This window comes from Oncorhynchus mykiss, chromosome 30 (assembly GCF_013265735.2).
Source record: "Oncorhynchus mykiss isolate Arlee chromosome 30, USDA_OmykA_1.1, whole genome shotgun sequence".
Classification (NCBI taxonomy): domain Eukaryota; kingdom Metazoa; phylum Chordata; class Actinopteri; order Salmoniformes; family Salmonidae; genus Oncorhynchus; species Oncorhynchus mykiss.
The window spans coordinates 14,274,669-14,301,880 of NC_050570.1; the positions used below are offsets into that span (position 1 = coordinate 14,274,669).

Below are 27,212 nucleotides of genomic sequence, written 5' to 3' on the forward strand. Positions count from 1 at the left end.
TAGACGTGTTTGATAACCACAGAGACTCACCAGTAGGCTGTAGACGTGTTTGATAACCACAGAGACTCACCAGTAGGCTGTAGAAGTGTTTGATAACCACAGAGACTCACCAGTAGGCTGTAGAAGTGTTTGATAACCACAGAGACTCACCAGTAGGCTGTAGAAGTGTTTGATGAGCACAGATACCACTCTGAGCAGCCTCATGCAGATGGGGAAGTAGGGTTTTTCTACAGGGGCTGGGGAGGCGGCGCTGCTGTTGCCTTGACGGAACTTGATGTTGGGGGAGAACAGCTTGATGACCAGCGGACACACACGCTCCTTCAGCAGGAAGCTGAACTCCTGGTGCTACACAGGGGTCAGAAGTTAGAGGGCAATGGTTAGAGGGCAATCCCCCACAGAGTTGGGGATCACAGTCCAAATACAAGACACCTACAGTGAGATGAGATTGTATTGTATTCTATTTCAATGCAGATAATACTTGATTGTGTTGTATTGCATTGTACCATACTTTACTGCATCATATTGTATTAAGTTGTATTGCATTGTAAAGTACTGTACTGTACTGTGTATTCACCTGCAGGAAGACCCCAGGGAAGTCATTGAGGACCGACTCCAGGAGCTCCAGACCAAACGTCCGTGTCATCTCTGTCATCCCTACCAGCCAGTAGGGGGCATCAGCATTTACTAGCTGACATAGGTCCTGGAGGGACACACACGGAAATGGGGATGTAGACATAGGACAGCTGGAGACAGCTACTAGCATTGCCTTTGTGATACAGTCTGGAAGTATGGGCTGCACATATCTTATGACAGCATGGCTGTTTCATTCCACAAAATTGTTCCCTACGGGAAGGGGTTGGGCTAGAGGTGGAAGGGGTGAGGGTAGGGGAACGAGGATAGGGAAGGGGAAGGGCGGGAACGAGGGGGAGCGAGAGGAAGGGGGGGAACAGAGGGAACCCTTTTCCACCCCTCGCTTCCCCTCACTTCCCCCGTTCCCTCCCTCCCCCCTTCCCCTACCCTCGTTCTCCCCTTCCCCTAACCCTTCACTCCCTTCCCCTCCCCTCGTTCCCTCACCCTCATTCCCTCACCCCTTCCCTCCCCCCTCGTTCTCGCCGTTCCCTCTGTTCCCCCCCTTCCTCTCGCTCCCCCTCGTTCCCGCCCTTCCCCTTCCCTATCCTCGTTCCCCTACCCTCACCCCTTCCACCTCTAGCCCTACCCCTTCCCGTGTTCTCCCCTACCCCTTCCCTCACCTCGTTCCCCCCCACCCCTTCCCTCACCTCGTTCCCCCCCTTGCCCTGGCCCTCGTTCCCCCCCTTGCCCTGGCCCTCGTTCCCCCCCTTGCCCTGGCCCTCGTTCCCCCCCTTGCCCTGGCCCTCGTTCCCTCCCCTGCCCCTCGTTCCCTCCCCTGCCCCTCGTTCCCTCGTTCCCTCCCCTGCCCTGGCCCTCGTTCCCTCCTGTGCCCTGGCCCTCGTTCCCTCCCTCGCCCTGGCCCTCGTTCCCTCCCTCGCCCTGGCCCTCGTTCCCTCCCTCGCCCTGGCCCTCGTTCCCTCCCTCGCCCTGGCCCTCGTTCCCTCCCCCGCCCTGGCAATCGTTCCCTCCCCCGCCCTGGCCCTCGTTCCCTCCCCCGCCCTGGCCCTCGTTCCCTCCCCCGCCCTGGCCCTCGTTCCCTCCCCCGCCCTGGCCCTCGTTCCCTCCCCCGCCCTGGCCCTCGTTCCCTCCCTCGCCCTCGTTCCCTCCCTCGCCCTCGTTCCCTCCCTCGCCCTCGTTCCCTCCCTCGCCCTGGCCCTCGTTCCCTCCCTCGCCCTGGCCCTCGTTCCCTCCCCTGCCCTGGCCCTCGTTCCCTCCCCTGCCCTGGCCCTCATTCCCTCCCTTGCCCTGGCCCTCCCATACCACTTTCACTCTACCCTAGCTACACCTCCTCTTCTGATGGGAGAGAGGTTGAATGTTGGGTACAGTGAGAGGTATGGAGGACTGTCTCCACCTGGTGTACGTACCTGGAACAGCATGTAGGCATCTTTAGCACTGGGCCTCAGGGTGCTAACAGACCTCCGGTTAGTGTTACCCTGGACTGGAGGAGGCTGGTCCACGATGTCTGGAGGAGAGGAGAGAGGGAGGGAGGAGAGGGAGAGACAACTTTAGAAACAGCTGTGGCTACAAGCCTGGAGGGATCAATCTCTCATCAAACAATGACACAAACAAACACTCTCAGAAAAGACCGGTCCAAAACCTACCTCAGGAGGGAAAAGTCACGCAATTAAATTGTGATTTCCAATCCCAGTTATACTAAACTAAGACGTAGAGTGGAAAGACAGCAGTGTGAAAACTAAAGGGGCCAAACAAAAACCTCAACAAGTCATGTTATATTCACTGAAGTCATGGGATAAGCAGCTTTAGGCAATCTAAGGAGAAACAAATTCCCTTCCCTTCCTCTGTGGCATGGTCAAAGAGGAAAAGAGGGTTGGAGAGAGGAAGTGCGATGCTAGAATACTGATGTAAAGTTCTGTGGTTGCAACCTCCACCTTTCATCCAAAGTGTACACTTGCACACTTCCCTTTGTGGATCTAACAATGACTCAACTCTGAATCAATGGCAAAAAGAAAACAGTAGAGTCCGGGAACTCCATTTCCCATGAGCACTCTGCTCAGACCTTTGAAGCGATCGTCCTCCGCAACCATCCTCTCGAATACCACGGTGACGACTTGTCTGACGGTGGCAGCGGCTGTGTTGTTGGTGATGTTGTCCTTGGTGAAGTGCAGGCGGAAACACAGCACGATAGCCTGGGAGGGAGGCGGCGAGGAGACACAGGCTCTGTTACAATAGCCAGCCTAACATAGCCTCCCACCAAGAATCAAGCCATGTACTGGGGAATACATTCTAAGTGGTATGCTAGTATGAACATTGGAACGTAGTCAGATTTACTAAGGCACACATCTGGATTAACATGTACGTGGAAACCAACTCCCTAGGCAATATGAGACGTGTTTGGGACACAGCATGTACTATCTGACTGTACCTTGAATATATAAAAGTGTCTGCAATGTGTGTGCTGAGTGTACGGTACCTTGGACAGGACTTGGTCATGTACCACTGTGTTGGTGGTGAGCAGCACTAACACAGTCTGCAGCAGCTTCAGTTCCTCCAGCCCGTTCTCCATCAACTGCCACAGCATGTTAATGATGTTCCCTGCTGCAGCCTGATGAACACACACAACACATGGTTAGACATGTAGCCTACTTGTACACCCAGGAGGCAGCGACAGTCGCAATTTACTGGAATGTGACAGAACAGAGGAAGTGAGAGGAGCTCTAGAGGTCATAGACATGTACACACAGATTGACACACGGCAGCAGCCGACCGGACCAGCCAACACCACATCAGTGTCAGGGAGTCACATTGGTATTCTTTCAGCCAAACCCAGCCACTGTGGCACTCCAGTGACATTGGCTTAATACCAACACCACCCCCTTAACCCTCCCCCTTCGTTAACAACGATCCCGCGAATCGCATCAAGTCGGAGTGGTGTCCAGTTTCCTAGATACACAGCCACAAAGTCCAAATTTGGCTAGATCATAAAAATGGTCTTAATTTAGGGTTAAGGTCAGACATAAGGTTAGCAGTGTGGCAAGGGTTAAGGTTTGGTTTAAAATCTGATTTTAAGATAAATTGTAGAAATAGGCACAATTTATTGGTTAGACTTGTGGCTGTGTTAACTATTGAGGAATGTGCATCCCAATTCAACCTTGAGCGAGGCATAGTGCCTTTTCAGCCCTCTATTCAGCCCTCTAAACACCAAATGAAGCGAATCGAGTTGCTAACTTGCGAACGAGTGGTACTCAAAACTCCCATGAAGCTCTGCGACCCAAGGCTAGAAAGTTGCTTCAGGAAAGATGGCTGACAAAAATACTAGGATGGAAGCAAATATCATTTCTTACAACTTCATGCTAAAAAAATGTACAGTTAAGAGGTATATGTTAGTTAATGTAGAGAAATTATTAGGCCTATGCATATTTTTTTGTCATAAAGGTCATTTACAAACAAAAAAAGCTAAAGCATTTACTGCAAATGTTAGGTACAATTGTGAAAGCTTGCCTTGCTGTTCATAAAAAAAGATGTAAATGTCAATCACTTGCCATTGCTCTTTATTGTAGTAATGTTAGAGATTGAAGCTACAGTGCCACCAGAAAGTGTTCATACCCCTGGACTTACTGCTCATTTTGTTGGGGCGGCAGGTAGCCTAGTGGTTAGAGTGTTGGGCCAGTAACCGAGCTAGATACAATCCCTGAGCTGACAAAAATCTGTCGTTCTGCCCCTGAACTAGGCAGTTAATCCACTGTTCCTAGGCCGTCATTGTAAATAAGAATTTGTTCTAAAACGGACTTGCCTAGTTAAATAAAGGTTAAAAAATAAAAATAAATGTTTTGTTACAGCTGTTATCTTAAAATATATATTTTTTACTTCACCCATCTACACACAATACCAATGTCATATTAATAAGCAATTCCAGTGTATATTTGGTCTTGTGTTTTAGGATACTGTCCTGCTGAAAGGTGAATTTGTCTCCCAGTGTTGGAAAGCAGACAACCTGGATTTCCTCTAGGATTATGGCTGTGCTTAGTTAATTCCACTTCTTTGCATCCACTTCTTTGCCGATGACAAGCATACCCATAACATGACGCAGCCACCCCCATGCATGAAAATATGAAGAGTGGTACTCAGTGATGTGTTGTGTTTGTCTTGAATACAAAGCACTATGTTTGGGGCAAAGTAAATTTTTTCGCCAAATTTGAGCAGTTTTACTTAAGTAGCTTATCACAAACAGGATGCATGTTTTGGAATATTTGTATTCTGTACAGGCTTCCTTATTTTCACTCTGTCAATAAGGTCAGTATTGTGGAGTAACTACAATGTTGTTGATCCATCCTCAGTTCTCCTATCACAGCCATTAAACTCTAACTGCTTTAAAGTCATCATTAGCCTCATGGTGAAATCCCTGAGCAGGTTTCCTTCCTCTCCAGCAACTGAGTTAGGAAGGACGCCTGTATCTTTGTAGTGACTGGGTGTATTGATACACCATTCAAAGTGTAAATAACTTAACCATGCTCAAAGGGATATTCAAAGTCTGCTCTATTTTTTTTAATTAAATTTTACACATCTACCAATAGATGACCTTCTTCGTGAGGAATTGAAAAACATTCCTGGTCTTTGTGGTTGAATCTGTGTTTGAAATGCACTGCTCAAATGAGGGACCTTACATACACTATTATCGCACACTGAGTGAGTACAGGCAACTTATTATGTGACTTGTTAAGCATATTTTTACTACTGGCCTTATTTAGGCTGGACATAATGCAAGCCTGGGTTGAATACTTATTGACTCAAGACATTTCCTATTTAATTACCAAAACATTCTATAAAACATAATTCCACTTTGACATTATGGGGTATTTTCTTGCTTATTGTGTAGTGGAAGATCAAATAAGTGGCCAATTTTAGTGGCCTGTCCCTGACTACAGCTGTCGCTGTAAATGTCCCCAATTAGCCCTCAAAAATAAAAGAGCAACATAAACATAAAACATAAAATTGAGGCTGATATTTCAATAATCAAAACGCTGTATCCAATCAGTTTTGCATGTCAAAATTCTGTCCATCCCTGTACCAAACTCATTTGCTCCTGTGTTTTTACCACAGACCTTTTATGAGAGTGTTTGATCAGAGATACATTGTAACCATTACATGAACAACCATGCCCATGGACAGAAAGAGCATTCAACAGCATAGGCTACCAAACGTGGGTGATTCTGAAACGACCTTTCGGCTCAGATTAAGAAAACTGTAAGGTGATTATCCATTTCTGTGTTTTAATTAATACAAGTATTTGAAGGACTATAACGAAAATGTACACTAGTTAAATATAGTTCCATGAGATCGGTTTGTTAAAAATGTTGTGCAGCTAGATATCCACCTCTAACTAAATATTAGTTCAGAACAGTGGATTAAACTTTGTTACAATGCTTCCACTGGTTAACCATTAATCCCCAAGAAAATGCAGAAAATGATTGAGTGAAGGGAAATGCGACTATTACATGTCAAACTGCTATTATGGAATGAAAGTCCTGACTTCAGTACTACTCCACATTGAATCACAACCAGAAGATTGGTACATTGTGGGCACATTGTTATTTGGCTGTTATCATTCGGTAAGTACTGTACGCATTTGTTGCATGAGAAATATAAGGAAAGCTATTACCGCCTCCAGAACAGTGAAAACAAGGCTCGACGTCATTGAATTGTGTGGTAGGCTATCCTTCTGCGGCTTCTGATGTACGTGAGTGACGTCCCATTCCCTAGAGTTATTCATCTCTCCCTACCTCTAGTTGCTCCGTTTGAGTGCCACTCCCTTACCGAGGGACACTCGAAAACGAGGGGGAGGGCTAAGGCGGGGGTATTGGGATTGAGCCATTGTCCTCGCGTCACTTCCTGAGGTCAGAACAACTCTGCAGAACTCGTACAAAACCAAGTGAAACTGGGGGAAGTTTTGTTTGAAGAAAGAACCTGTCCTTCAGACGGCAAAACCGACACTTTTCACTCACATAAAACATCACATTTAATCAATATCGTGGTAGCTTGGTTCCTCTTCCCCATCCCTGTCCAAGTAGTTAAGCCCTGGGCTTACAGACAGACAGAGATAGAGGGGAGGCGCTAGAGCGTGGCAGAAAGCCTCCGTTGAAAGGCTACAAGCAGGGAGTCTGCTGATATCATGTAAACACAACCAGCCAGCCAGTCAGGCTGTACAGTCAGTCAGCCAATCAGGAAGACAGGGTGTACACATTCAGTCAGGCAGGGAGTGAATTAGCCAGGGTGTTCTTATTCACACAGTAGGAGTGGCTGGCTAGGTGGTCAGTGATCAGTCAAGGTGTCCCTGCTAACACAAGGCAGATCAAGCCATGGTCAGGGAAGGCCAGTCAGAATAGCCTGGGTTCCATGTTGAGGTATAGCGGTTAAAAGGCCAGTCACAATAGCCTGGGTTCCATGTTGAGATGTAGCGGTTAAAGGGCCAGTTACAATAGCCTGGGTTCCATGTTGAGGTGTAGCGGTTAAAGGGCCAGTCACAATAGCCTGGGTTCCATGTTGAGATGTAGCGGTTAAAGGGCCAGTCAGAATAGCCTGGGTTCCATATTGAGGTGTAGCGGTTAAAAGGCCAGTCACAATAGCCTGGGTTCCATGTTGAGGTGTAGCGGTTAAAGGGCCAGTCACAATAGCCTGGGTTCCATGTTGAGGTGTAGCGGTTAAAGGGCCAGTCACAATAGCCTGGGTTCCATGTTGAGATGTAGCGGTTAAAGGGCCAGTCACAATAGCCTGGGTTCCATGTTGAGGTGTAGCGGTTAAAGGGCCAGTCACAATAGCCTGGGCTCCATGTTGAGATGTAGCGGTTAAAGGGCCAGTCACAATAGCCTGGGCTCCATGTTGAGGTGTAGCAGTTAAAGGGCCAGTCACAATAGCCTGGGTTCCATGTTGAGGTGTAGCAGTTAAAGGGCCAGTCACAATAGCCTGGGTTCCATGTTGAGGTGTAGCGGTTAAAGGGCCAGTCACAATAGCCTGGGTTCCATGTTGAGGTGTAGCGGTTAAAGGGCCAGTCACAATAGCCTGGGTTCCATGTTGAGGTGTAGCGGTTAAAGGGCCAGTCACAATAGCCTGGGTTCCATGTTGAGGTGTAGCGGTTAAAGGGCCAGTCACAATAGCCTGGGTTCCATGTTGAGGTGTAGCGGTTAAAGGGCCAGTCACAATAGCCTGGGCTCCATATTGAGGTGCAGAAAGCAGTTCTACAGAGATGAGGCTTTGCACTGCAATGTGAGGCCTAAAGTGAGAGATACTCTCTCAGTGAGAGATACTGGCACTACTGAATGTAAAGTAGTGGAAGCCCAGACAGGATCATCATAACGTTCTCCCCCTGCCCTGACTTCAAATGTATGCCTTACATCCAGACCAATTTCCTTAGAATGAAAGCATATCAGTCTTTTGTTAGTGGTCCTGTGTTCCTCACCTCAGAAACCACCTCGTGGGACATGAGTCTCTGGATAGCAGCCAGACACAGCTGGGTGATCTTGGGCTCCTTGGTGCCACAGCCCATCAGGAATGGCTGTACTACCTCCGAGCTGTTCTCCTTCAGAGCTGAGGAGGAGCCAATACATGGGCATGCAGTTAACACATTAGACGGCTGTTCTAAAACAAACACCTACAATAGGACCAATCTGTTAGAATGCATCCTCCTTTCCTTTGCTTGTTTTAATGAGGTATAATCACTGTTCTGTATGTGATTGGATATTGGCTCAGCCAAAACATAGCTCACAAACAAACACACACAAGGCATAGGAGTGTCCCCTCCCTCAATCACTCACTTGCCAAGATGTCTGAATTCCTCGCGGCGATGGTCTTGATCTTGACTATCCCAGACTCAGCAGCCTAGAAAAGCACAGAACAGAGACACATTAAGTTTACATTTACTGTACCTATACATTCCTTATGATAAGACAGCTGACGATACGTTACCACCTCTATATGCACTGTTATAACTGAGGTAGACGTCTCCTAGTCCTTATTAATGATCCCCATGGCCAGACACACTAATCAGTTAACCTTGAGTTACCGGAGAGGAGACACTGGGAGCCATAGTGATTTCTCTTGTGTGGAGCTCTGTTGCCTGACAGTGAGATCATGCTGTGCTTTCAGCAGTCTACAGAGGTCTCTATCGCTCTACAGCAGCTGCAGCTCTGACTGTGCACTGTGATACAGACTGGGCCTATAACCTACATAGAGAAGGTGCAACGCTCGTTCATTGTTTTATTTTAAGCAAGGTTAAAAGATGAACATTTCAGCCCTCAAATGGCCTTTATCAGAACAACTTTTAACCTTGCTTGAATAAAACAATGAATATTTAAAATGGTCTTTCAATGATGATGAACCTTTTTGGGTTGTACCTCGACTCCAGTTGGTTGAGCACCCTCCACTTCGTTCCCTATAGCTTACATAAACATACTTTCAGTGTCAAATTGTTTCCCGGCAATTCCTGTCCCACAATTTGTGTTCCAAGCTAAAGTGAAGAAATATTGGATTGGTGTGAGCACAAGACAACCTGTTCTAGTACTGAAACACACATAGCTTAGCAGGATCTTTCAGTTAACCTGTTCTAGTACTAAAACACACATAGCTTAGCAGGATCTTTCAGTTAACTTAGCAGGGTTTCTTTCAGTTAACCTGTTCTAGTACTGAAACACACATAGCTTAGCAGGATCTTTCAGTTAACCTGTTCTAGTACTGAAACACACATAGCTTAGCAGGATCTTTCAGTTAACCTGTTCTAGTACTGAAACACACATAGCTTAGCATGGTTTCTTTCAGTTAACCTGTTCTAGAACTGAAACACACATAACTTAGCAGGGTTTCTTTCAGTTAACTTGCTCTAGTCACTGCCTCTCCTCCATACTGAAACACACAGAACTTAGCAAGGTCTTTTTCAGTTAATCTGACCACAAAGGGTCTAGCTTAAGAACAGTGTGCAACACTCCAGCAGGTAATTCATTTGATATGAATAACAACCACCAGTCAAACCCTCTTCGTATGATGTAAAATCACATAGGAAGACAGCCTGGGTGAGAAACACTTCCTGTTATTGTTGTTCTAGCCAGACCTGCTGTGCTATGCTGCTGTGTTTGACCTGGTATACAGTCATATCACTTCATATTTCATTTGACCTGCCACAAGGCTGCACAGAGGTGGGAGTCAATTGGACAGTATGCAACCTCTTGAACCTCTTGGTTACCCGGCAACAGGGCCTTAATACTGCAGAGTGTGGACTGGGCCAAACTGTGTAGAACTACAGGCACTATCGTAACCCCACACAGCGACTTAAAGATAATCTAGAGAAATGCAAGTCTCCCTCCTCTCCTTTGTCCTCAGTGTGGAGGGAGGCGGATAACAGGGCATTAAAATCACACAGAACTTGTTCTAATCATCATTCCGATCCTGCTGGTGTAGAAACGAAGATATCAATATAGCCCTAGAAGCTACGAAGAACAGTGAAGACAACTAATTGACTTTGGCTCATGTATTCCCTGACAAAGGTCATGCAGCCAAAACACAGTTATTCATATTTGTTTCCATTGAACATGGCATACAGATAAAGGCATTTTAATTATATGATGAGTGCCTTGGTCCTCCTTTCTTTTTGGCTGTTGCTCTTATTCAAAATGGGAGGCAGGCAGGGTGACATACATTTTTGTTGTTGTTGAAAACATCTCTAGCACAAACAAGGTTAGGCTTCCACAAACAGACAATAATGTCTGTTGGGGGAAAGGGCCGTTTAGGTTCTTATTCTAGGGGTCGTTGATAGGCAGCAACTTTAGTGCGGAGGCTTTCTCATCATGAAGTTACTCTTGTTATCTTGGGACAATTCCACAATAACAGAGTGATGCTGAGACTCACAATTTTCACTTTAAAATGTACATCAAACAGAAACCAATGACTGCAAAGTTAAATAAATCATACAACTCTGCACAAGGACTACTTTTAACAATTTCCACAGAAAATGTTACAAAAACACATTTAGAACAGCTTGGACGCAAAGTTTGGTAACAGCTTGACAGCACAAACTGTCATTCTGTAACAAAATGTTGCATCTGCACTGTTCAAGTAAACTGTTAAAAAAGTAGTCCTTGTGCATAGAGTTGTATGGATTGCTTAACTTTGCAATCATTGGTTTTTGTTTGACATACATTTTAAAGTGACAACAATGAGTCTCAGCATGACTCTTACCATGGAAATGCTCCTTGGCTAATGAAGGTAGTGTTTCTCGGCACTTGGGTTCGCGTCACACATAACAGGTGGACCATAAGCACACTCTCTAGAACTGAACATATACAAGGCTACTAGACCTATATATTCCATTCTAGCACCCTTGATGTTCCTTGTTTGGCTGTATACGATTGTGGCACACAACTGACATTCATTCCAAATGAATTTCGCCACAGTGCTGTTGCGCAAAAGGCAACGATGCACTAAATTTGTTATAAATAGCCTTAAAAAGGTCCTTCTCCAACCCTACTCATACAGCAGCCATTGTGGTTAGGTGGGCCTAGCACTAGCAGGGCTCAGAGGAGCCACAGTGAATGGACCCAGTATGCAATGTGAATGGGAGCCTATTATGGAAGGAAGATGATAGTGGTGATGATGATTAAAGATGACACCATAAGGGATGGTCCATGGTCTTTAAGGAAACAGGTTAATTACAATGTTGAAGATATAGCCTGGGCTTCATGGATAATACTATCAACAAGGGTAAGCCTAATTCTGCTGATGATCATGACGGCAATACTGAACTTGCCTTGTTATTAAATACAATTATTTAGTTCATATTGCTATAGAATCAAGTGGATTTTAGAATCCAGGTAAATGCGGACCTGCCTACAGAAACCTTAAGTAAAGGAATGCCAACAAGATCATTGCACTCCACTTCCTACAAACACAATAACTGGCATCAATTGGTCACATAAGACAATAAAGCATGTCCGAGAGCCTTGAATCAGAAGCAGATTGCTGGGATTTCCTATGTTCAACCTTGAGTGAAACCATGTGTCCTTCTGTTCTTACCAACCTGAACATGGATAACACTGCACTGTCAAGGCTGAGTGTTTAGACCTGATGACATGCACATGGAAAACCACGGAAACACTGTCCCCACATGTGCAATTAGTAGGCTTAGGGCCTTTGGAAAACCTTGAAATGGTCAATGGAGAGGATTTACCAATAGGAGAGGGCAACATTTAGAGTAGCCTATTGATGCTTATTGGATGCTTGTGCATCCTCACACTTTCACATTTGAAATAACTGGCTTCATTTCCTCGTTCTTCTTGTTTGTGATGAGAGTGGAATGGATCTGCTATGAGTCATTTAGGTCATCAGACAGACCAGCCACTGTATGAAACAACTCCAGTCTATTCATGGTAGCTCAGTCAGTAGTCTTTCTGTACCAAGTCCACCCTCCCCACCCACACTCTTATCCAGTAAAATGCTAACTGAGCCCAAAAAGGCCTGACACTGCATGACTTTCTTCCCCTTTACAATAGAACTGAGAAGCTTCAGTCTGAATCAGTATGAGTCAAAATTACAAGCTGGCAGTTTAGAACTATTTCTGCGAACCGCACTGTGGAGGGCATATGAAGCCACTGAATGCGAAGGTTCATCCACACTACAGCAGCATGAAGACAAATAGTGGAAGGACCAGGTCACACTCATAGACCTAACTTCACTATATGTTTTATCCTAGGGGAGAATTATTCATGAAGTTGGGCACCAGCCTGAATGCAAACTCACTACTTCTCCTAAAGCCCAGCATCATTTGCTCAGCCGCTTATAGGCTGTCTCAGAAGATGTCGAGAAAGCAACTCACACTGCAGATTTTCGCATTGATTCTGCTGCTGCATAGCCTACATTGAAGGGGCTTATTCAATTAATCCAAACCTTAGTCTCACCTTCTGTCAGTTCTACTTAAGTTTCTGCTTTTCAGCTTGTTATTTCTTCAGACTGTATGACACCTGTGTGGCAATGTCAGCCATACAGGCGGGGTATGAAGGAGGAGCCACGTTTCAGACAGTCGACAAATACAGCACTGTAACTCCTCAACAGAGAGACCTGCAATCATAGCACAACAGAGAAGCTCCCACTGATTTAGCTGGCTGTCACTCAATAGAAGGAAAGGTCTAGACTCTAGAGCATGAAGCTGTGATGTTGAAAAATCTACAGGATTCTTCTCAGCCCTTCTTAACCCAGACAAACCTGAGAGGAAACAGCTGCACTGCAGTAAAATAAGTAAATGAATGGGAGAGGGGTGTGCAAGACTGGTTAAGGAGGTGTCTCGTACCTGGCTATCTGAGTGAAAAGACTCAAGGGCACAACTGACATTCTCATTTCCCATAGTAAGATAATTCAGATATGTTGATCAAATGTAAAAGAGACTACTTAGAAAGCCCAGCAAAGGACAGGCTTAATATATAGGCAGATTCTACAGGGGCCACAAGAAAAAAAAAGTCAAGTGAGGTGCCTCAGTGGCTCGTGGGTCTGCATACCTGCATCCACCCCCCCCCCCAACACCTTGAGAGCAAAACATTTTAGCACCCCCCCCCCCCGTCTAATTGGCCTCACAACTGCAGACCACATGTATGGCGTCTTGTGGGCGAGTGGTTTGCTGATGTCAACGTTGTTAAAAGAGTGCCCCATGGTGGCGTGGGGTTTTGGTATGGGCAGGCATAAGCTATGGATAACGAACACAATTCAATTTTATCAATGGCAATTTGAATGCACTGCGATACCGTGATGAGATAATGAGGCCCATTGTCGTACCCTTCATCTACCTCATACAGTGCCTTTCGAAAGTATTCAGCCCCCTTGAACTTTGCGACCTTTTGCCACATTTCAGGCTTCAAACATGAAGATATAAAACTGTATTTTTTTGTGAAGAATCAACAACAAGTGGGACACAATCATGAAGTGGAACGACATTTATTGGATATTTCAAACTTTTTTAACAAATCAAAAACTGAAAAATTGGGCGTGCAAAATTATTCAGCCCCCTTAAGTTAATACTTTGTAGCGCCACCTTTTGCTGCGATTACAGCTGTAAGTCGCTTGGGGTATGTCTCTATCAGTTTTGCACATCGAGAGACTGAAATTTTTTCCCATTCCTCCTTGCAAAACAGCTCGAGCTCAGTGAGATTGGATGGAGAGCATTTGTGAACAGCAGTTTTCAGTTCTTTTCACAGATTATCGATTGGATTCAGGTCTGGACTTTGACTTGGCCATTCTAACACCTGGATATGTTTATTTTTGAACCATTCCATTGTAGATTTTGCTTTATGTTTTGGATCATTGTCTTGTTGGAAGACAAATCTCCGTCCCAGTCTCAGGTCTTTTGCAGACTCCATCAGGTTTTCTTCCAGAATGGTCCTGTATTTGGCTCCATCCATCTTCCCATCAATTTTAACCATCTTCCCTGTCCCTGCTGAAGAAAAGCAGGCCCAAACCATGATGCTGCCACCACCATGTTTGACAGTGGGGATGGTGTGTTCAGCTGTGTTGCTTTTACGCCAAACATAACGTTTTGCATTGTTGCCAAAAAGTTCAATTTTGGTTTCATCTGACCAGAGTACCTTCTTCCACATGTTTGGTGTGTCTCCCAGGTGGCTTGTGGCAAACTTTAAACAACACTTTTTATGGATATCTTTAAGAAATGGCTTTCTTCTTGCCACTCTTCCATAAAGGCCAGATTTGTGCAATATACAACTGATTGTTGTCCTATGGACAGAGTCTCCCACCTCAGCTGTAGATCTCTGCAGTTCATCCAGAGTGATCATGGGCCTCTTGGCTGCATCTCTGATCAGTCTTCTCCTTGTATGAGCTGAAGGTTTAGAGGGACGGCCAGGTCTTGGTAGATTTGCAGTGGTCTGATACTCCTTCCACAGTGCTCCTTGGGATATTTAAACTTGGGAAATCATTTTGTATCCAAATCCGGCTTTAAACTTCTTCACAACAGTATCTCGGACCTGCCTGGTGTGTTCCTTGTTCTTCATGATGCTCTCTGCACTTTTAACGGACCTCTGAGACTATCACAGTGCAGGTGCATTTATACGGAGACTTGATTACACACAGGTGGATTGTATTTATCATCATTACTCATTTAGGTCAACATTGGATCATTCAGAGATCTTCACTGAACTTCTGGAAAGAGTTTGCTGCACTGAAAGTAAAGGGGCTGAATAATTTTGCACGCCCAATTTTTCAGTTTTTGATTTGTTAAAAAAGTTTGAAATATCCAATAAATGTCGTTCCACTTCATGATTGTGTCCCACTTGTTGTTGATTCTTCACAAAAAAAATACAGTTTTATATCTTTATGTTTGAAGCCTGAAATGTGGCAAAAGGTCGCAAAGTTCAAGGGGGCCGAATACTTTCGCAAGGCACTGTATTTCAGCATGATAATGCACATGGGGCCGTGCACCAGATACTGACTGGTTTTCTGATTCACACCCCTTTAAGGTATCTGTGACCAACATATGCATATCTGTATTCAGTCATGCAAAATCCATAGATTAGGGTTTTATTTATTTATTAAAAATTAACTGACTTCCAAGTCAAGTCAAATTGGTTTTTGGTTAAAAATAAGATCTAGATGTTTTGACCATGTCGTCCAGCCCTACAGTGGCAAGAAAAAGTAGGTGAACCTATTGGAATTGCCTGGATTTCTGCATAAATTGGTCATACAATTTGATCTGACCTTCATCTAGGTCACAACAATAGACAAACACAGTCTGCTTAAACTAAACACAAACAATTATACGTTTTTATGTCTTTATTGAACATACCGTGTAAACATTCACAGTGCAGGGTGGGAAAAGTATGTGAACCCTTGGATTTAATAACTGGTTGACCCTCCTTTGGCAGCAGTAACCTCAATCAAACGTTTTCTGTAGTTACGGATCAGACCTGCACAACGGTCAGGAGGAATTTTGGACCATTCTTCTTTACAAAACGGTTTCAGTTCAGCAATATTCTTGGGATGTCTGGTGTGAACTGCTCTCGAGCTCAAGCCACAGCATCTCAATCAGGTTGATGGCAGGACTCTGATTGGGCCACTCCAGAAGGCGTATTTTCTTCTGTTGAAGACATTCTGTTGTTGATTTACTTCTGTGTTTTGGGTTGTTGCCATGTTGCATCACCCAAATTCTGTTGAGATTCAATTGGCGGACAGATAGCCTAACATGCTTCTCCAAAATGTCTTGATAAACTTGTGAATTCATTTTTACGTCGAAGATAGCAAGCTGTCCAGGCCCTGAGGCAGCAAAGCAGCCCCAAACCATGATGCTCCCTCCACCATACTTTAGAGTTGGGATGAGGTTTTGATGTTGGTGTGCTGTGGTAACAGTAAATTTGTCTTACTGTGGACTGATGAACATAAAGGCTTTTAGAGATACTTTTGTAACCCTTTCCAGCTTTATGCAAGTCAACAATTCTTAATCTTAGGTCTTCTGATATCTCTTTTGTACGAGGCATTGTTCACATCAGACAATGCTTCGTGTGAATAGCAAACTTAAATTTTGAACGTTTTTTTGAAGGCAGCTCTAACCAACATCTCCAATCTCATCTCATTGATTGGACTCCAGGTTAGCTGACTCCTGACTCCAATTATCCTTTGGAGAAGTCATTAGCCTAGGGGTTCAGATACTTTTTTACAACCGACACCAAATTATGTATTCAATATAGACAAGAAAAATACAATAATTTGTGTGTTATTAGTTTAAGCAGACTGTGTTTGTCACAACAATAGACTTAGATGAAGATCATATCAAATTTTATGACCAATTTATGTAACCGCACACTGCACCTGATAGTATCACTGATATTTAATAAGCTTACGTATCGGCCTCACGGCCTTCGTCAGAGCTTTTGTGATTTAAAAAAAAATGTGCACCCTTATGTAGTCCTAGCCTCTCCCACACATCGAATGGGGTTGAAGGCAAAGGGAAAAACAAATAAGTGCTACCAAATATAACAATATGCATTTCATACATTTTACAAAAGTGTATAAATAAGACGTATGAAACACGTCTGTAAAATCACAATGAGGACATAGCAAGTTTTCATTAGTCATTGGGTACATCGTACGAAAAACAGAGAAACCTTAAATAGGCACATAAGATTTCTCTGTGATATGATAGACGTCATATTGCCCTGCCTTAAATTCTACATATTTTGCCATAGGGTGGAGGAAAATGTTTGCCGTTTTTAATGTGATAACTGATGATCAATGGGCCCCACTTCGGTCAGTAATTCGAACATGCTTAGATAGCTGGCTGCTACACTAACTTATAATATTTGTTGCTGACATTGGCTAATTGAGTGACTGCTGATGCACAACCAAATTTCAAAATTGCAGCTTGTGTATTCTAACTCTCAACAGTATGTGGCGACCCCCACTGAGCCCCACCCCCATCTTACATGTTTTATTAAATGTTTTTAAATTGGTCCGCGGGTCTACAAAAGGCTGCGGCAGTTACCCATCCCTGCTGTAGAGGTATCGTCCCCAGAGCAGTGCTGAGTCTTTCTGTGTGACTACATCTGAGGAGAAACAAACAAAGCCAGCCAGAGTTATACCTGCCTGCCTGCTGACTCTGGAGTGGAAGCCGAAAGGGCACAGGCTCAGCATAAAGGAGCAGTCATCTCAAATGTGGAGACTGACTGAGACAGCATAATTTTTCTGACAGCTAGGCCTACTGCAGTATACCACCCTGCATCTATGGCTGGGCAATAAATCTAATTAATTTGATTAACTTGAATGTACAGTGCATTCGGAAAGTATTCAGACCCCTTGACTTTTTCCACATTTTGTTACATTACAGCCCTGGTGTTGAGGGGGATAGGAAGGTGCAGAGTGCACACAGCACAACAGGAGCAAAGGAGACGAGACCAACAAGACCAACTCATTAAAAAATATATAGATATATACTTGATTCTTGCAATACAGGCATTTTGTGCATTGCACTAAAACATACAGTGCATTTGGAAAATATTCACACCCCTTGACATAACATTTTGTTACGTTACAGCCTTATTCTAAAATGGATGAAATAGTTTTTCCCCTTCATCAAATCGACAAACAATACACCATAATGACCAAGCAAAAACAGATTTTTAGAAATGTTTACAAACGTATTACAATTTAAAAACAAATATTCCATTTACATAAGTGTTCAGACCCTTTACTCAGTACTTTGTTGATGCACCTTTGGCAGCGATTACAGCCTCAAGTCTTCTTGGGTATGACGCTACAAGCTTGTCACACCTGTATTTGGGGAGTTTCTCCCATTCTTCTGTGCGGATCCTCTCAAGCTCTGTCAGGTTGGCTGGGGAGCATTGCTGCACAGCTTTTTTCAGGTCTCTCAGATATGTTTGATCGGGTTCAAGTCCAGGCTCTGGCTGGGCCACAAGGACATTGAGACTTGTCCTAAAGCCACTCCTGCATTGTCTTGGCTGTGTGGTTAGGGTCGTTGTCCTGTTGGAAGGTGAACCTTCACCCCAGTCAGAGTCTAAGCTCTCTAGAGCAGGTTTTCATCAAGGATCTCTGTACTTTGCTCCGTTCATCTTTCCCTTGATCCCGACTAGTCTCCCAGTCCCTGCTGCTGAAAAACATCCCCACAGCATGATACTGCCACCCACATGCATCGCTGTAGGGATAGTGCAAGGTTTACTCCAGACAAGACACTTGGCATTCAGGCCATCTTGGTATCATCAGACCAGAAAATCTTGTTTCTCATGGTCTGAGAGTCCTTTAAGTGCCTTTTGGCAAACTCCAAGTGGGCTGCCATGTGCCTTTTACTGAGGAATGGCTTGGTCAGGTCACTCTACCATAAAGGCCGGATCGATGGAGTGCTGCAGAAATGGTTGTCCTTCTGGGAGTTTCTCCCATCTCCAAAGAGGAACTTTTGAGGTCTGTCAGAATGAACATTGGGTTCTTGGTCACCTCCCTGACCAAGGCCCTTCTCCCCTGATTGCTCAGTCCTGTCTTGGAGCTCTACGGAAAATTCCTTCAACCTCATGGCTTGGTTTTTGCTCTGGCATGCACTGTCAACTGTGGGACCTTATATAGAGAGTTGTGTGTCTTTCCAAATCATGTTCAATAAATTGGATTTACCACAGGTGGACTCCAATCAAGTTGTATAATTGGTACACTTACTGGAGAGCTCTTTTGTCTACACCCATTCAGCATCATTCACACCCTCTTAAGCATTAGCCCCACCCATCTCTTTAAGGATTCACATGTGAGGCCATGTACTAAACAACCAAAAATTTCAAGACTAAAAGCTGGTTATACTATGGGTGTGCTTGTAATTGTAATCTGGAGTGCCAGAGTGTGCTCTGGGAATTCGTAAACTAAGAGAATTGTCAGATTGTCCATTCGTAAATTCAGAGCGTTTCGCTCTCAGAGCGTTCAGAGCGCACACTGGAAGCTCCGGCCGAGGAGTAGGGTTGATCAGAGCGTTCTGACCTAACAAGCACCTAAGCTAACTGGCTAACGTTGGCTAGCTACTTCCAGAGACAAATGAGAGAACAGCTCACTGACCATTTTACTCACCCTAGCAGAGCTGGTTAGTTTAGACATGTAGCTAGCTAGCAAAAGAATAAACCATAATCCCAACTGATAACATTACTACCCTGCATGAATCTGCAGGTAACCAACCAACCAGGTTCAATGTTAGCTAGCCTACAAATGGCTCTGAGATACAAATAATATTACTACACAGATCATACACGTAACGTAGCTAGCAAGCCAGCCAGATAATGTTAGCTAGCTAGCTAACAGTACACTTTAACTTGACTTTCTGACAAAATTAGAAACGTGTAATATCTGAAAATGTAGCTAGCTAGACTATCTTACCCATATACATGGATGGACGCACGCTACTCCCTCTCTGTCATAGATGCCATGGTAGCTCTTATTTTGAAGATGTAAAAACACCTGTCTCCGGATTACAACAGCTTTCGGTGTGTTCTCTTTTCTACTCCATCTGTATATTTGCAATCAAATGCCTTAGCTGTCATACTCTAATTCCACTGATTTCAAAGCTCGGTCTTCCAGAAAGAGGATATTAACACTTATGTCGATCTACTACGTGATATCTTTCAAAAAAAGCTGCGTTAGAAAGGACTACCTACACACACTGAGGAGCACATGCTATAGACAGAAGCGTGCTACATGGCAGACCCGAACTCATCTCTCAGTATGTCCAGCCCACTCATTATTTCAGCCAATCATGGCTAGTGGAAAGGTTGCTGACTTTTCCATGGCTAAACCAACTAGGCTTGTAATTTAATTTGATTTGTATTTACAGATGGCATACACGTTTGTTGTTAAGGCACATGAAAGTCCACATGTTCCAGAAGGCATTTCTGCCAAAAAACATTACACTCAAATGGCTCTCCTGTGACATAGTGACGCGCGACATACACCTAGTTTCCTGAAACGAGTCACATATAATCAAGCAAATAGGTAAGTAACAAAACAGGTCTGGTGCGTTTAGGCAAAGTGACATCATGTAAACAAGTGTCTGCATTTGGCGTACCAGAGAACTAGGTAAATGCTTGTAGCAATGCTTCAGGAATTTGTACTGTAAAACACAACGCACGAACATAACCTCCTCCGCAGTATTGTTCTCATGCTAAGCCAATTGATGCAATGAATACAAGGTGTAGTCCAAGCACCTGTGGTAAAATGGAGACAGTCAGTACTCAGCATGTAAGCTAGATACTGTACTCTATATCATCGACTGTATCCTTATGTAATACATGTATCACTAGCCACTTTAAACTATGCCACTTTGTTTACATACTCATCTCATTTGTACATACTGTACTCGATACCATCTACTGTATCTTGCCTATGCTGCTCTGTACCATCACTCATTCATATATCCTTATGTACATATTCTTTATCCCCTTACACTGTGTACAAGACAGTAGTTTTGGAATTGTTAGTTAGATTACTTGTTATTACTGCATTGTCGGAACTAGAAGCACAAGCATTTCGCTACACTCGCATTAACATCTGCTAACCATGTGTATGTGACAAAATTAAATTTGATTTGATTTGATTTAGATGCAATAAAAAAAGAGCATCATTCCAATTTCTACTGAAAAACTGCATCAGCTTAACCTTGGACAGTTTGTGAGATCTGGAAATTGGGGCAGCTTATCTCTAGCTAGTACAGAGAGGAATGCTAGATAGCAGTATTCTCAGTTTGAAAGGCAAATCTTTCATCCCATATGGAAAATATTTAGCTAGATGAAGTAGACCAGGCATCATAGTTGTTTTCACATATAGTCCTCTTAAGAGAACCAATCTCGGTCATTTTTAAAGTGAACTCAGTTATTTTTCTATTCACACTAATCTTACTTTTGAATAAGGACTCAACTCATTTGCCAGTTCACTTCACCTATTTTCTGGTCCAAGTCCTCTTTGCATTCACATTGCTCTTTAGAAAAAGGAACCAGGATATTTTTCCCACATTACCTCAAATACTCTTGGTTTTTACAAAGTGCAGGGCAAGACATTTGATCAGAACGTATCGGACAGCTAAATATACCTACTTACATTTTGGAAGCTAATACATTGCATGTAGTTAAAATATGACCTAATAATTATAATCAGAAGATAATATTAACAAAATAAATAGCAGAGGGATACTGCAGATTAAATAATGCTGTAACTGAAAATTGTACACCCAATGTAAGCTACTGCCTAAGAACTAGCATTGATTTTCTACCCTTAGTTGCAATTCCAACCACATATGGTGTCTCCTCACACTATTCAAACCCCACAAACGATAAACAGCTTATGAACCTCTCTTAGCTTAAAGATCACATATTGCAAACAAATAATCTGAACATTGTGTCAGTAGGCTAAAAACACATACTACAAAAGGTATGCTGGTCAAACATCCCATTCTATAATCATGGACATTAATATGGAGTTGGTTCCCCCTTTGCTCCTCCACTTCTGGGTGTTCCACTATATGTTGGAACAATGCTGCGGGGACTTGCTTCCATTCAGCCCTGAGCATTAGTGAGATCGGGCATTGATGTTGGCCGATTAGGCCTGGCTCGCAGTCGGCGTTCCAATTCATCCCAAAGGTGTTCAGTGGGGTTGAGGTCAGGGCTCTGTGCAGGCCAGTCAAGTTCTTCCACACTGATCACAAAAAAACATTTCTGTATGGACCTCGCTTTGTGCACAGGGGCAGTGTCATGCTGAAAGAGGAAAGGGCCTTTCCCTAACTGTTGCCACAAAGTTGGAAGCACAGAATTGTCTAGAATGTCATTGTATGCTGCAGCGTTAAGATTTCCCTTCATTGGAACCATGAAAAACAGCCCCAGACCATTATTCCTTCTCCACCAAACTTTACAGTTAGCACAATGCAGTCAGGCAGGTAACGTTCTCCTGGCATCCTCCAAACCCAGATTTGTCAGTCGGACTGCCAGATGGTGAAGCATGATTCATCACTCCAGAGAACGCGTTTCCACTGCTCCAGAGTCCAATGGCGGTTTACACAACTCCAGCCGACTCTTGGCATTGTGTTCTTAGGCTTGTGTGTCGATGCTCAGCCATTGAAACCAGAGGCAGTTTGGAACTTGGCAGTGAGTGTTGCAACCGAGGACGGACAATTTTTACGCGCCACAGCACTCTGCGGTCAAGTTCTGTGAAATGTCATTCATACATATACATACATACATACATACATACATACATACATACATACATACATACATACATACATACATACATACATACATACATACATACATACATATATATATATATATATATATAGACATTTTTGGGATCCTTGACAATTGTTAATCAATATCCAGAAAAGGCATGTTTTTTTTATCCACGAACCTGGACATCAACATCTCTCTTTCATGGCACCAATGTGCTGGGTTATGGCAGGGGCAATTGTGTTGCAGTAGTCTAGTGTGTGGTGTGGGAATAATGATAAGCCAACCTGGGGAGTTTTGTGTTCACATTCCCCTAAAAGAAAGTGAACCAGACCAGGCAATTCAAGCCAAGCAAACCGAACTTAGACCACCTCTTGAGATGATCTCAGTTCGGTTAGCTTCGGGGGCTCCTTTGAGGGGTCTGTGTTCCTTTGGATGTTCACACTGCACGAAAAATTAAGCGAACTGCACAGAGTTCACAAATTGTCAGCAGTTTAACCCAGAAAATAAACATTCTGCCATTAATCACAACACTTGGGATGTAGCATTTCTGACCAATGCAGTGGCAACACTAACCATCTTCATTTTGAAAATAATTGAAGCTCAAAATTGCGAAAAAGCTGATTCTGACATCCACACAAAACAATGGACGTCCCATCATAGAATGTAAAGTCGGTATTTGACAACTGGCTACTGTTCACACCTAGACCTTGGAAAAGCATCACAAAATCTTTGGCTTAGTTATAAAAATCTTTGGCATCCAATCCATGTAGCCAGCAGATCCAACCCGCTTGCTTACAGCTGCACTAGGGTCTTACAGCATTCCTGTGTATAGGAAGACACTGCGAAGCCGGTGCGAGATATGGCTCAGAAAACGTACCTCAATCCAGGGATGAGAAATGCGTTGTACTCAAATTTGTCCATTATCCCAAATTAAGTGTTAAACCGAGAAGATTGAACAAGTGCTAGTTTAAGTAAACTGCTGTTTTCATCCTCATGCTAGCTAGCAGTAGGAACAGCAGCTGTTATGGAATGCATGTATGGTTGAACAACAAAGAAGCTGATTGGCTGACACTGCCATTCCAAAATGGCTGCTGTTACCTAGTATGAGGATGAAAAAGCTAGTAGTCTTTCAATCTTCTTGATGTAACAGTTGGAATAATGTGACGATTCGGAGTACAACGCATTTCCCATCCCTGGATTGAGGTACATTTTCCGAGCCATAGCTTGTGCAGGCTCGGTGGATGTCTTCATATACACAGGAATGCTGTCTGACCCTAGTGCAGATGTAAGAAAGTGGGACGGATCTGCTGGCTAGCATCCATGCAGCCTTCACAACTGGGTATCACCCTATTATTTCTGATGGTAAACCTTAACAATAACCCTTACCTAACCCAACCAGTTTTAAATGTCTACTTCAATTAAGTGACGTCAGATCGAAACGTCACAAGGATCAATATAGACTTCCTATTTCTGATACATGTCGCGAGCGCTCGCATCACAACATCAGCAGTTGCATTGAAATGTATAATCAGTGGTGAGGTGGCAAAACATCACATAACATACAGTAGAGTGAAACTGAGCGAAAGCAAGAGAGGAATTGCTAGCTATAACGTCAGACAGCCATAACTACCTCTTTGACTGGGGGGAATTTCTTCTTGCATTCCATTGACAGGGACCGCAGATCCGTCTGCATGTTCTCGAGTAATTTCTTCACCGCTTCGGGGCTACTAGTCGACATTTTGGATTATGTATTCGGCCCAAATATCAAATCTTGAAATAATAATGAATACAATCGTAAGATACTGGTTCCCGGCCTACTTATTCAGCCCCTTTGAAAACGAAAAACGGTATGGACCTCAGCAAGCGTCCACTGACACAAGTCAATATTCCAGTTTTCTACTTTGCCCATACAGAATGGAAGGGATGACACAGGCATAAACTTGTCCACAACAAAAACGCCTAGACGCATAGACTATCATCACTAGCACAATTCTAGTGACATTTATATGGTGAATATTTATCAGTTTCACCCGTAGTTCTTACAGCTCCAGCAGTCACCATTGCAAGCACCGTTTCAATCCCACAATGCTTTGGTAGACATTGGGAAAATCTCAATTGTTTTCGCCTTGCGCCTCTCTCCTCGCTCATCTTCTACTTCTCAAAACCCATTGGAGAAGAAGGTCAGAGGGGCGGGACCTCTGGCTTTCTCATCCAATGGATTTTGAGTAGCAGAGGAGTAACGAGGACGTGAGGATAACTTTTGAGACCATCCCATTGACACGTCACTTGCACTAAGGTAAACATGACCGGATTCCAGCAGAATAATTCCAGCGTCCTCTAGTGGAGTAATACAAACAAATTAATGTAGTATTTTGTAAGGCAATGTACAGGTAACTGCCAAAATAAATGAGGGATCAATGAAAGATACAAAGTATATTGAAAGCAGGTCTGAGTTAATTACATAATTAACACCTCATCATGCCACAGACAACGCAATCGCAATCCCACTGCACACTGCCTTCACCCATCTGGACAAGAGGAAAACCTATGTAAGAATGCTGTTCATCGACTACAGCTCAGCATTTAACACCATAGTACCCTCCAAACTCGTCATTAAGCTCGAGACCATGGGTCTCAATCCCGCCCTGTACAACTGGGTCCTGGACTTCCTGACGGGCCGCCCCCAGGTGGTGAGGGTAGGTAACAACATCTCCACCCCGCTGATCCTCGACACTGGTGCCCCACATGGGTGCATTCTCAGCCCCCTCCTGTACTCCCTGTTCACCCATGACTGCGTGGCCATGTGTAACAGTATAACTTTAGACCATCCCCTCGCCCATACCCAGGCGCGAACCAGGGACCCTCTGCGCACATCAACAACAGTCACCCACGAAGCATCGTTACCCATCGCTCCACAAAAGCCGCGGCCCTTGTAGAGCAAGGGGAACAACTACTTCAAGGCACATTAACAACAGTCACCCACGAAGCATCGTTACCCATCGCTCCACAAAAGCCGTGGCCCTTGCAGAGCAAGGGGAACCACTACTTCAAGGTCTCAGAGCAAGTGACGTCACCGATTGAAATGCTATTTTAGCGCGCACCACCGCTAACTAAGCTAGCCGTTTCACATCCGTTACACATGCACGCCTCCAACTCAATCATCAAGTTTGCAGAGGACACTACAGTGGTAGGCTTGATTATCAACAACGATGAGACGGCCTACAGGGAGGAGGTGAGGGCCCTCGGAGTGTGGTGTCAGGAAAATAACCTCACACTCAATGTCAACAAAACAAAGGAGATGATCGTGGACTTCGGGAAACAGCAGAGGGAGCAGCCCCCTATCCACATCGACGGGACAGTAGTGGAGAAGATGGAGAGTTTTAAGTTCCTCTGCGTACACATCACGGACAAACTGAAATGGTCCACCCACACAGACAGCGTGGTGAAGGCACAGCAGCGCCTCTTCAACCTTAGGAGGCTGAAGAAATTTGGCTTGTCACCATAAACACTCAGAAACTTTTACAGATGCACAATCAAGAGCATCCTGTTGTGTTGTATCACCGCCTGGTACAGCAACTGCTCCGCCCACAACCGTAAGGCTCTCCAGAGGGTAGTGAGGTCTGCACAACGCATCACCAGGGGCAAATTATCTGCCCTCCAGGACACCTACACCACCCGATGTCACAGGAAGGCCAAAACTATCATCAAGGACAACAAACTGACCTAGCCTTCTGGATGATACTGCCTGTTCACCCCGCTATCATCCAGAAGGCGAGGTCAGTACAGGTGCATTAAAGCGGGGACCGAGAGACTGAAAAACAGCTTCCATCTCAAGGCCATCAGACTGTTAAACAGCCAACATTGAGTGGCTGCTGCCAACATACTGACTCATCTCTAGCCACTTTAATAAGGGAAAAATGTATGTAATAAATGTATCACTAGCCACTTTAAACAATGCCACTTTATATAATGTTTACATACCCTACATTACTCATCTCATATGTATATACTGTACTCTATACCATCTACTGCATCTTGCCAATGCCGTTCGGCCATCGCTCATTCAAATATTTTTATGTACATATTCTTATTCATTCCTTTACACTTTTGTGTATAAGGTAGTTGTTGTGAAATTGTTAGGTTATATTACTTGTTAGATATTACTGCATGGACAGAACTAGAAGCACAAGCATTTCGCTACACTCGCATTAACATCTGCTAACCATGTGTATGTGACAAATAACATTTGATTTGATTTGCTTAGTGTCATGTATAAAAATGCCCAGTTGCTCATTATTGTGGGTACCATGGTTGGAAGAAGAGAACTCAGTGATGTTGAAAGAGGGGTCTCAAAGGAGCATAGGGTTGAAAGGGGGTTGGTCTCTCTCTCAATTCAATATAAGGGCTTTATCTCTCTCTATGTCTCTCTGTCACCAGATCTCAACCCCATTGAACACTTATAGGAGATTCTGGAGCGGCACCTGAGACAGTGCTTTGACAATCGTCAACCAAACACCAAATTATGGAGAATTTCTCATGGAAGAATGATGTCGCATCCCTCCAATAGAGCTTGTAGAAACTTGTAGAATCTATGCCAAGGCACATTGAAGCTGTTCTGGCAGTTCGTGGTGGCCCAACACCCCATTAAGACACTTTATGTTGGTGTTTCCTTTATTTTGGCAGTGCTCAATAGTAAACATGTTTTAAGATTTCTTTAGAGGAAAAATTAAAGGCCTACAGCACACACATGGCTTGAAATAACTCATGTCTTTGATGATAATACTCTGCTTCCATCTGCTGGCCATCGGGATACATACAGTCTCTCTCTCTCTCTCTCTCTCTCATGGAACAGTCTTCAACAATCTTGGTGGAAAAGAATGAAAGTATGACACATAA

General features: G+C 44.0%; 1 protein-coding gene across 7 annotated transcripts in view; it reads right to left on the reverse strand.

Annotated features, from left to right (window-relative positions):
* The window catches only part of LOC110522742 (protein MON2 homolog), a 57,917-nt gene extending 33,498 nt beyond the window's left edge, over positions 1 to 24,419 (reverse strand). For 3 of the 7 annotated variants that reach the window (XM_036969112.1, XM_036969113.1, XM_036969111.1), the window contains exons 1-8: positions 23,947 to 24,419; positions 8,397 to 8,460; positions 8,042 to 8,169; positions 3,062 to 3,193; positions 2,648 to 2,777; positions 1,995 to 2,092; positions 575 to 700; positions 151 to 345 (exon numbers count right to left, since the gene is read on the reverse strand). In XM_036969112.1, the coding sequence (XP_036825007.1) occupies positions 151 to 345; positions 575 to 700; positions 1,995 to 2,092; positions 2,648 to 2,777; positions 3,062 to 3,193; positions 8,042 to 8,169; positions 8,397 to 8,460; positions 23,947 to 24,054 (981 nt within the window). In that variant the 5' untranslated portion in view covers positions 24,055 to 24,419. Of the gene's footprint in view, positions 1 to 150; positions 346 to 574; positions 701 to 1,994; positions 2,093 to 2,647; positions 2,778 to 3,061; positions 3,194 to 8,041; positions 8,170 to 8,396; positions 8,461 to 23,946 lie in introns of those variants that run through there. The other 4 variants (XM_036969115.1, XM_036969114.1, XM_036969116.1 and 1 more) reach the window with 3 other exon arrangements.
* Between the last annotated feature and the right edge of the window lie 2,793 nt (positions 24,420 to 27,212).